The sequence below is a fragment of the Beta vulgaris genome, chromosome 6 (assembly GCF_026745355.1).
Source record: "Beta vulgaris subsp. vulgaris cultivar EL10 chromosome 6, EL10.2, whole genome shotgun sequence".
Lineage (NCBI taxonomy): Eukaryota > Viridiplantae > Streptophyta > Magnoliopsida > Caryophyllales > Amaranthaceae > Beta > Beta vulgaris.
The window spans coordinates 58,243,646-58,255,328 of record NC_079207.1 but is presented as its reverse complement, the minus strand read 5'-3'; the positions used below and the strand labels follow the sequence as shown (position 1 = coordinate 58,255,328).

The 11,683-nt window shown below is 37.3% G+C and overlaps 1 protein-coding gene across 1 annotated transcript; it reads right to left on the bottom strand.

The window, feature by feature from the left end:
• Positions 1–1,335: 1,335 nt before the first annotated feature.
• On the bottom strand, positions 1,336–4,907 carry LOC104897158 (protein-tyrosine-phosphatase MKP1). The gene is made up of 2 exons (XM_010683984.3): positions 2,433–4,907; positions 1,336–1,774 (listed from the first exon to the last, which is right to left on the bottom strand). The coding sequence occupies exons 1-2, from the start codon at positions 4,558–4,560 to the stop codon at positions 1,767–1,769; spliced, it is 2,136 nt and encodes a 711-aa protein (XP_010682286.2). The 5' UTR covers positions 4,561–4,907; the 3' UTR covers positions 1,336–1,766.
• Between the last annotated feature and the right edge of the window lie 6,776 nt (positions 4,908–11,683).

The window sequence follows — 11,683 nt, the reverse complement described above, 5'->3', positions numbered from 1 at the left end:
TTCTCTTGATATTTCTAATATTATTATTGAAGGAGACAACTTAACCGTCATGAATTCTATGAAGAATTGTTGGCGTATTCCGTGGGAAATTTCTAACATTGTGAAAGATGCAGGTGTGGCTACAAGGTGGTTTCAGGACTGTCAGTTCCGTCACTGCTTTCGCGAAGCTAACAAGGCTGCTAATTTCATGGCTAGGAAGGCGCATGACCACCATTCCTTACTGTACTGGTTTCCCCCGTACTATTTGGATTTTTCCCTCATCATCCGAAAGGATGTTTTAGGCTGGCCCCCAGATTAGGGGGTTAGCCTAAGTTTGTTCTCCTTATCAAAAAAAAAAAAAAGTTCAAAGAGGTGCATTGGAAGATGTGCACAAGAAAGTGAAAATGATAAAAAAAAACAGAGGGAGTATATATATATAGGTTTAAGTTCATATGAGAACCACCCTTATGGTGAGAACCACTCATTTTTCCTCATTTTACGAAGATTTTGATCATTTCATAATATTTTTGCTCATTTTTTGTTTCACTTATTTTATGTTTTTGCTTATTTAACAATTTTATGCTCATTTATCAACGTTTTTGCTCAGTTTATGTTTTGCTCATTTTACTTTTTTTTTTCTCATTGAACATTTTTATGCTCATTTAACGTTTTTCTTCTTTTACATTTTTGTTCATTTTACGTTTTTGATAATTTAATGTTTTCTACTCATTTTATGTTTATGCTCATTTGTTACTTTTTTTTTGCTCATTTTAGGAAATTTTTTACTCATTTTAAGTGGTTCTCAAGGTTCTTACCATAAGAGGGTTCTCATTAGAACCCAACCCTATATGTATATATGAGATTGCTAAAAGCTAGGGAAAGAATGTCATATTAAGCTCTTACAACCTCTCTAATTGACATCCCTAGTCCACCACTATTTAATTTCATCGGTTATATTTTTATACATTAACCTAAATTTCAAACACAAGATTTAGTATTGTTTTTGTAATTAATTATGTAGTCATATATATATATACTCGATTAAAGCCGAGAATTGTATTAATAAATAATTCATATTATAATTTACTATGTAGAAAATTTAAAAGGAAGTAGAAGATTATTTCACAAGTACAATCCAATGCATATAATTCTTTTTTCCACTTCTCTCAAGTGTTTGATTTAACCCTTCAAATTTTGGTAAATGATCTGGAGCATGACCCAAGTCAACTAGTTTAATACCCAAATGGCAAAACTGGGGTGAATATCCATCTAGCATTTCACCCAATCCTGCCCTTGTTCTGCTTGGTCGCAGCATGGATCATTTAGAACATAATGCGAGTTTTAGCTACAAGTTGGTTACGCAAAATTGGACCACTATAGTATAGTATTTATATTATGGTACAATTAAACCTACGTGCTATTTATGCCAAAATGGCATATCCTTTAGAATTTGGAAATACAAGCACCTTGCGTGCTCATGATTTTACATCCCTACCAAAGCAAAAAATGTTCTCTTATTGTACTTTGTGGCTCTAATTTGCTAGTAGTTTCAGTATACAACATGAAGGTATGACTTATGTACATACATATATATTTATATATATGTTCTTCAAGATTAATATAATTCAAGTTTCCCCTAACATCTCACAAGCAGAGAGTAAGGTCTTGGCACTGCCCGGGATGCCCGAACTTCTACTATCGCCGCATTTGGTGAAGTAGGACTGTAGGAGCTTCAAATTACAATCTGAGATTAGACGTTCTATGAAAATTTCCATGTTCTGCCTGCTCTACTGATCTGCATTGATGCATAAACCAAAGTTAGAGCGACCATTACATTGTGCCGTAAAACAAAATGCTGGTACATCATGATGCATTATCAAACAAGCAAAATTTTAGTCCGCAGTGCAGCAGTTTTGTAATATAAGTTAGTTGCCTAAATCTCAATATACTTTCTAGTAAACAGCTGTACATTTCTCAATCACCCTCTTTCAACTAGATTGCACATCTGCAACTACTCGCGGTCCACCGGAAAAAGCTTTCCATTGTGAATTAGGTTGGATATGCAGTCAGATAATGACAGCTTTTTTCAACGAGATTTAGTAGAATCTACAAACATGCCATATATTCTTTAAGATCATCTTGGCACAAAATTTAAGATAGACCTTGATGCTCATAATTGAAGTTGTTTAAGTACGCACCTAAAGAGCTTCTCTAAACACACTGAAGATTTTTGGCACTCCAATTATTATTACCATATGATCACCATTACCCCCAACAAAAATTTTATTTCTTATTTTCATTTCATTCTTCAAACAACAAAAATCTAACCAATTGTTATCAATAACTATGCAAATTATTTTATGCCACATTATCAACTTGCATAGTAAAGACAATGAAAATTAAGGCAGATAATCATCAGAAAAAAACGTAAATAAAATAAAAAAATAATTTACCAGCATCGGACATCAGTTCCTCGGTATTTACTTCAGCAGTCTCCAGGCCCACATTCCCAACTTCACTTTTCATCGCATCACCCAAGTCAGGAAGAGAAAAGGAACATGATCTAACCAAGGTGCTTGTAGCATTAGATGGATCAGCTGTTGAAAGAAACATCAGTGTCGGCGGATGACTACCTCGGCGTTCAGCAATTGAAGGAGAAGTTCCTTTACAAGAGGAACACAGACTTAGTGATTTCCAACCATTTATAGCAGAAAAGGCATCCATACATGATTTTGAAGTCCCTTTCGAAAGTACACAATTGGTTTCAATAGAAGCTGGATTCCTAGTACATACTTGATCAGAAAATTCCAACTCCGAAGGAGAAGGTTGTGAAGAAAGGTTGGATGAGTCTGACCAAATTGAAGAGGAGGGTGAAAAGGTAAAAGGGCTGGAGTAGTCTGAAGCTGAAGGGGAAAGAGAAGGGGACTTTGAATTAAAAACGGGACTGTTGTCTGGATAAGGAGACAACGAGTCTGGTGAGCTACAAGGACTAGGTGATGGAAATGAAGAATCAGCATGACGAACATACTGTCCTAACCGTTCAATACCACCTATATCAGGTAAGGTTGATTTTGATAAATTATGTTCCGAGGTAGACTGGGTAGACTTCAGCAAGTGAGCAGTGGGAGAAACAGGTTCGTCTGCAACATGTTGAGAGTGAGTATTTTGTACACTTCCATGATTGGATCGACAAACAAGAGGTGACAAGAGAAATCCCTTCATAATACCACTAGAGAATTTCTTCCTCAATCTATCCCATCCAAATTCTCGAGCAGGCAGATGAGTTTCACATGCAGAGCCTGACGATGCAAAAGGAGGAACAACCCCACCAGCAAGTGCCTTGTGGAAGATTTCAAAATCCTGATCATAGTCATTAACTCTCCTGTTGCCAAAGTCACAATTAGCCATGTATTCATCAACCCTTTCACCACATGAAGTCCTACTTTCTATATCTTCTAACACTTCAGACCCATCTTTCAGGATTTCTCCACTGGAAAGAGTGTCCCAAAATTCAGATGGCTCTTCACCCTCCTTAACAGTCAACATAGGTCCTTGTGCCCTTTCATATTTTATGACCTGCTGAGCAGCCACCCTAGCATTATTCGACATCGCTGAACTACAAAACTTCCCGATCCAGATATATATGGCTGAAGGGACATGGACAATAAAAGCCCCACGAGAGTCTATGGCAAGTTTACTAGGATGGTGCACCATTTTTGGTACAAGATGAAGTGGATCATATGGGGAATGTGGAGCCATCCTGTACATTCTCAACATAGAATTAGGACTAATGGGCATGGCATGAACTCTCTTCTGACATTGAAGAAGCTGACAAGCAAACCCCATGTTAGGATTAGTCACTCCTCGAGCTGCTTTCACATATTGGAATGCATCCTCAAAGCTTTGCCCTTCTTTCCACATAAGGTATGCGATGACTAGGGAACTAGATCGAGACACCCCTTGGCAACAATGGACCAAAACCCGCCCACTTTGCTCCCTAACTTCCTCAAAATAATCAAACACATCATAGAGGATACTCGTAATATCCTCTGATGGCCTGTCCTGCAACCAAAGTGTCTTGTACACAAGGTCGCCCTTAAAGAACTCTGGGCAAATGAACCCAACACAATTGAGCACATGGGTTATCCCATTTTGCCTCAAAACCTCACGGTTCTTCGCCACAGCTTCACTTCCCAAGTATATATGTTCCACAATCCTCGAGCATTCCTTCTCATAAAATGCAAGCCTATCTTTATTGGACTCAAACTCTCTACCGGGCGCATCTATTTTTGAGTTCCCACTCAAATTTCCATCCAACCCACTTCCGATTCTTCCACCAGGAGTACTGGGCTGAGGCCAAAATCCCAAATCATCCGACCCTGCCTTAGGCCATTCCTCTACATTTCGCCTCAAAATCGAAAGGGGTTGGAGAGGCGGCAAGCAAGATCGAGCCTTGTTGCTCGGTTGAGCTCTGGGGTAACAAGGGTCAGGCTTATTAGGTGACCTGTCAGACCATGAAACTGACCTAAGATATGTTCTCCTAGCACTAGCTTGCCTCTCTTCATCCCCAGCACCTAACATCTCACTAACCCCTTTTCCCCAGAAACTTTTAGAAAAAAAAAATTCAACAAAAAATTCAGAGTAATTGATAAAAATTCATCATGGGAATCTTCCTAGGCAAATGGGCAATTTCTGGGTACAATCATAAATAGCTCAAAAATTGATTTTTCTTGCAAAATTCTAAATTATTGCCCACCTTTTTCTAACCTAAAACCCTAGACCGAGTTATTCAAAAGAGGAAAATCTAATTCATACATGAAAACGACCCAGTAAAAGGCATTGAACAAGTAATAGAAATTCAACATAAATTAAATTATACAACAACAATAATAAAAACTACAAAGTGTAGACGAAAGTTTTGAAGGGAGACTTACTTGCAAACAAGTCTATGAAGAATCTGACAGAAGAAAAAGACGTTTAGGTAAGATGCTGTAGAATGGTTACTATATTATTTTTATACACCAATAATAACAAATATAAATGCACATAAATGAAGAAAATATAGTTGCAAAGAAGAAGAGCCATTCAAAGTTCAAAGCTTTTTAAGATTAGAATCTAAGAGGAGAGAGAAAATGACGTGGGGTGTGAAAGATAGTGCTGTATTCTGCTGACCACCAATCTAATCTTCCCAGAAAGTGAGAGTGCAAGTGTGTGTGTTTCTTTGTGTGTGTTTTTTGATTAAACAAGAAGGATTTTTGGGCTAATTGAAAGAAACGTTTTGGTAAAGACAAAAAAAAGAATGAAATATAGTACTATTAGGTTTAGGCTCATTGGTTGGTTTTAACAGGTTGTTGATATTTGGTCTTACAACATTAATTTGACTGGTCAACTTTCAACATCGTTCATCATCCAAATTGAAGCCCCATGTTCTTCTTCCTCGCGGTGGAGTGTTTTTTGATTTAATTTTAAAACTATATCCTTTCTCCGTTTTGTATTTTATATTTTTACTACTTGCTCCGTTTCATTTTACTCGCTACAGTTTTCAACTTACGAATTTTTAGGTAAATTTTGGAGAAGAGAGAAGTAGAGAGTAAAAAGAAAAGGGACCCATGTGAGAGGAGATAGATAGAGAGAGTTTATTGTCCAAAAAAAAGTGTAGCAAGTGATGTGAAACTTTCCAGGATGGAAAGTGTAGCGATTATTATTAAACGGAGGAAGTAGTATTTGAAACTCGAATAAAAACTCATTCTTTTCATAGAAAAAAAGGATTTTTTTTTTGAAATTTTCACATATTCTATTTAAATATTTTGTTTGACAAAAATTATAATGTGATAAATTTAAATACTTCCTCCGTTCTGTTTTAAATGAAACATTGGATGAAATGACACTATTCATTGATCAATTTTAACTCCAATTTATCGCTATTATATAAAGAAAAACATAGTCAAGTGGGATCTTGCTAGATTCGTCTCGATGCATACTATCAAATTATAACTTTTATATATTTTTTACGTGTACACAACTAAAGATATTAATGACTAAAGAAGCGCATTGGGTTGCGTGAAAAAGCAAACGTTTCATTTAAAACGGAACGGAGGAAGTATTCTAATTCTAATTCTAATATGAATATGTTTTGTAAAATGATCCTAATTTTAATTGCATTTCTATTTCTAATTGCAGTTTTTGTTACTTTAATAGTTAGTATAATCAATATTTCTTTTTATATGTTACTTTAATATAAAGTTTTAAATATAGTATAAATGAATCTTATTTTAAAGTAGTTTGTAAATACTTTCTAATTGTACAATAATTTTTCGAACTATATATTAAAATTTATCATCTCCCTCAAAAAAAAAAAGTTATCATTGATTTAGTATACTTAATTTTTTCATTGTGAACTCAACTCTATTGCTTCTTATCCTAAACTCTGTACATGTATTTTTATGAATTTGTAACTCTATTTTTTTTTAAATGACAAGGCAGTTAGTGAGCGTGACAAGTGGCGTCCAGATGAGAACGCCACATGTCGTGACCTCATGAGCTGGCAAGTGCCCATTCTCTTCTTTAAAAAGATGTAGATTTTTGAAATTTTCAAATACCCTGTTTGAACGTATTTTTGTCCGACATATAACAACAAAAGTTAGAGTTTATTCATCATACACTCGAGTGTACCATGTCAAGATTAATGTTTGCTTACCTAAAACTCTCCTTTTTAATATATTTTATTTCAAATGAGCAATGAGCAAACTATTAACATTGGTTGTACCATGTTCATAGTATACCTGAGTGTACGATAAAATTTGTACAAAAGTTATAACGCAATAACTTTGAATATTCTAATTCTAACATAAATAGGTTTTGTAGAAAATTCCTAATTTCAATTGTAATTTGTTACTTTAATACGTTAGTATAGACAATATTTCTTTTGTACATTACTTTAATATAAAAATCTAATGCTACGTCATGTTAAACCTGAGTTGGTTTAATTTTTTTTTTTTTGATAAGGAGAAGAAACTTAGGAGACCCCTTCAATCAGGAGGCCAACCTAAAACATCCTTTCGGATGAACAGAGAAAAGTCATCAAAAGGAGGAAAACAAATTTGCCGATCCACAATGGAATGACCCCGACGAGCCATAAGATCTGCTACCTTGTTAGCTTCCCGAAAACAATGTTGAACCTGAAAATCAACAAGACAACCTAAGTTAGCCAAGATATCGTGGACGATATTACGGATCTCCCAAGGGATTTGCCAAAATTTTCGGACAGCATTAACAACCGCAAGGTTGTCTCCTTCAATAATTAGCCTAGAAATATTCAAAGAGAGGGCTGCAGACAATCCTTCCTTTAAGGCCCACGCCTCTGCCTGAAGAATAGAAACATTACTACCAAGAGACCTCCCCCCAGCAGCAATGGCATCCCCAAGCGAGTCCCGAATCACAAAGCCCAAAGCAGCATTTCCATTGGAACCCTTGGAGCCATCGAAATTGAGCTTAAGAAATCCACTCTCCGGAGGAGACCAGCAAGCCGAAGGACCCACACGGGGAAAACATCGCTTAGGGGAAGAAGCTTTGGGACCAACCAAGCCAACCCCTTCAGCTAGGGAGGCTCGAGACCAATCCAGAGCAAAATTATTTATAATAGCACTGGCCTTTCGAGAAGAAACCACCTCATTATTAAAAATTAACTTATTCCGGAAGAACCACACGAACCACCAGACAAAGGAAAATCGAAAAATATCCTTTTTACTGGAGATCGAAAGACAAGCTTCAGGAGCCGACCGAAAAGAGGAGAGGTCAATATTTCGAAGACAAGAGGGGGGGATAGGCCAGTCAAAGCTAGCATTGAGATGATAAAAAATATCTAACGCGAAAGGGCACTGAAAGCAGAGGTGGCCTATGGACTCCCTCGCATTACTACAGAAAGAACATTGCCGGGGAACAAAAATGTGACTTTTTTCTAATCTAGTCCTAGAAGGGATACCATCATTGCAAGCTTTCCAAAGAAAATTCTTAATTTTAGGCGGAAGAAGAAGCTTCCAGATCCAATCAAATTCCACTTTATCATTATTAATAGGAAGCAACCCTTGAATGAGGAGAGCACCAGTCTTGATAGAGTATTCCCCATCAGCTGTCAGACCCCAGACCAGAGAGTCAGGTTGGGCTTGTTGTGGAACATAAATAGAAGAGATTTGAGAAACTACATGAGGGGGCACCAAAGCCAATAATGCATTCGAATCCCAAAAGCCAGAGGGTAAAATGCAATTGCTGACCCGAATTTCTAGAGAATCAGGGGTCGGAGAGATAATTGAACTGAGCGGATATTGGAACACCCAGTTATCAAACCAAATGCTAACACTCTTTCCATCACCAATTTGCCAACGCAGACCCTTCTTGAAAATGTCCCTAAGACTCAGTAGATTTCTCCACTGCCAAGAACCCGACTTAGATACAACTATAGAAAAAATACTTTTATTTTTAATATATCTCTTCCGAACAAGTTTCACCCAAATGTTAGAATCATTTCTAATGATGCGCCAAAGATGCTTCATCTGCAACGCTTGGTTATTGACCGTTGCTTTCCGGAAGCCTAAGCCCCCAGAGGACTTGGGCTTGCAGATACGATCCCAACCAATTAGATTAGGGGATTTATCAGAAGAATTTTTATTCCAGAAGAAATTTCGATAAGTTTTGTGAAGGATTGAAAGTATAGATTTAGGAAGAAGGAAACTTTGCATTTGATAACTAGCTTTGGAGGCTAGATCAGACTGGAGTAGGACTGATCGGCCCGCCTGTGAAAGAGCATTGGCCTTCCATTTAGGTAATTGGTTTATCGTTTTAGAGAGAACTGGTGAAAACGTTTCTTTGGTGATTTTGGTATTTATAATAGGACAACCCAAATAATCACCCAGAGAATTGGACTCAAACATGCCCAGAATAGCAGAAAACGCAGCTCTGTCATTAATGGAAACATTGCTAGTGCACTGAAACGTTGATTTATGATAATTAACAACCTGCCCAGACATAGCACAATATTTATCTAGAATTTGTCTAATAATTAAACAGCTGTAAGAAGTAGCCTTTGCAAACATCATTGTATCATCAGCAAAGGTCAAAAACGGAATGCGAATACCTGTTTTACCCACAGGGACCCCTACGGGTTTAGTCGGGCCAGACGCAGCCTGGGATAAAAGCCTGGCCAACAGCTCAGCACATAATATGAATAAATAAGGCGAAATAGGGTCTCCCTGACGAATTCCACGGGAAGGAGAGAATTGCTTTCCCGGGATCCCATTCACCAGAACAGAAAAGGAGGAGGTAGTTATACAGGCCTTAATCTAGCTAACCCAAGTTGCAGAAAATCCCAACTTATCAAGGGTTGCAAAAATGTAATTCCACTCTAGCCTATCATAGGCTTTTTCCATGTCTAATTTAATTGCTATCCAACCAGAAGCCCCAGATTTTGTTTTGAAAGATTGAAAAACCTCATGAGCAACCAATATATTATCTTGGATTAATCTATCAAGGACAAAAGCCCCCTGAAGGGGATGAATAATTTGGCCAAGGACCACCTTAAGTCTATTAGTTAAAATCTTCGAGATAATCTTATAAATAGTAGAGCACAAACTAATTGGGCGAAAGTGATTGGCAGACGAAGGGTTTTCTACCTTTGGAATTAGAGCCAAAAAAGTATGATTAATTTCCTTTAACATTCTAGAAGAGTGAAAAAAAGCTTGGACAGCTCTTATAACACTGTTTCCAACCAATGTCCAATATTTCTGAAAAAAGAAAGGGGGGAAGCCATCAGGTCCAGGAGATTTATCAGGGGCAAGATAAAAAACAGCATTCTTAACTTCTTCTCCATTTACTAAGGCTGTTAGCATTTCGTTGTCAGTCGTAGAAATAATAGGGTCTAATAAGGTGAAATCGGCGTCAAAATTAAAGCTTGCCTGATTATCGGACTTAAACCGATCCTCAAATGCCTTTGAGAGTTCATCTGCAATAGCAGCAGGATTAGAGACTATATGTCCATTTTCCAACCGTAATTCTTTTATCTGATTTCTATTACAACGAATGGAGGCATACGCATGATAATACGAGGAGTTAGAATCCCCAAGTAAAAGATAGTCTGATTTGCTTTTTTGTTTCCAATACTCCGTACTAAACGTGAGTAAATAAGAACGTTTAGATAGAAGAAGGTCTTGTTTAACTAACAGCGCGTTATTAGCGGGAGAGATGATAATATCACTTTGAATATTTTTTAATTCGGCATCTACATTACGGAGCTGGCGAAAAACATTCCCAAATTGGGTTTTGTTCCATTTTCTAGAATTTGCTTTGAGAAGTTTACATTTTTTGACAAGTCTAAACATATGTGACCCTATAAAATGGGTACACCAAGTTCTTTTTACTAACGTATCATAATCCTTTCTAAGACACCACATTTTTTCGAAGCGAAACGGAGGAGCTTTACTAGAATTAGTAGGAAGATATTTTAGAACAATTTGACGATGATCCGAAGAGGTAAAAATGGAATGATGCATCTTGGCTTGAGGAAATAATGCAATCCATGATGTGGAAGCAATCCCCCTATCAAGCCGTTCATAGATATTATTAAGGCCAGATTTCTTTTTTCACCAAGTAAAGCAATGTCCAACGTAAGGAATTTCGATACAAGGGAGGTGTCCTAATATGTGATTCATCCTCGAAAATCTGGCAGAGGTGATTTGAGCCCCCCCTTGTTTATCGTTTATGTTAGAGATTTCATTGAAATCTCCAATAATAACAAAAGGAAGGGATAAAGACAAAGAATAAGAGATGAGTTCACTCCAAAATTCTTCCTTAAACTCTTTTCTAGCAGGGGCATATATAAATATAATAATATAATCTTGGTTAGAAGCAGAAAGATGAATTAAGCACGAAATAAACCTAGCACCTTTTAATAATATAGTTAACTCAAAAGGATAGATATTACATTTTTTCCACAAAAGCCACAAACCACCTGAAAATCCTATAGCTGGGACTACAACAAAGTCATGAAAACCACAACGCTTAATAATAGCTTGGGAGGGGGGGGGGGATTGAGATTTAACTTCACATAACATTAGAATTTTGACATTCTGAGAAAGACAAAAGTCCCTTGTTTCCTCCATGGCATTCTTCCTTACACACCCACGAATATTCCAACATGCTATAGACATTATTTACTAATTTAAGAAGGAGAGAAAGTGGCTTTCAAAAAACTGCATAAAAAACATTAGTTCCTTTTCCTCTTCAGGGCAGAAGAGACATCATCCTCATCCTCATTGGCTTCGATCCTTCTCTTAGCTGACCCTGATTGGGAAGAGAGCTCCACTGGGTGGGAAGCATCCACCCCCAACCTCTCAATTTGTCTAACAATAGAATTACCAGAATGAATAGAGTGAAATGAGTTCTCAGGCAGAGAGATATTCTCACCAGCAGAAATATCATCTTGATCCTCAATACAAAAAGTATTAGAATCATCATCATCATAGCAGAACCCAGTCAAAGCAGGGACCTCAGGAGAAGATAAGGCCAGAAACTGATTAGCATCAAAAAGGTCTGAAGCACAGAAGACTTTAGTAGCAGCAGTAGCCTTAGGGGGGGAAGCTGACGACCCAGTATCACCTCCAATCTTTCCCACCAGAGGAGCCAAAGAAGGAGAGACTAGAGTAAAGGGGGGGGG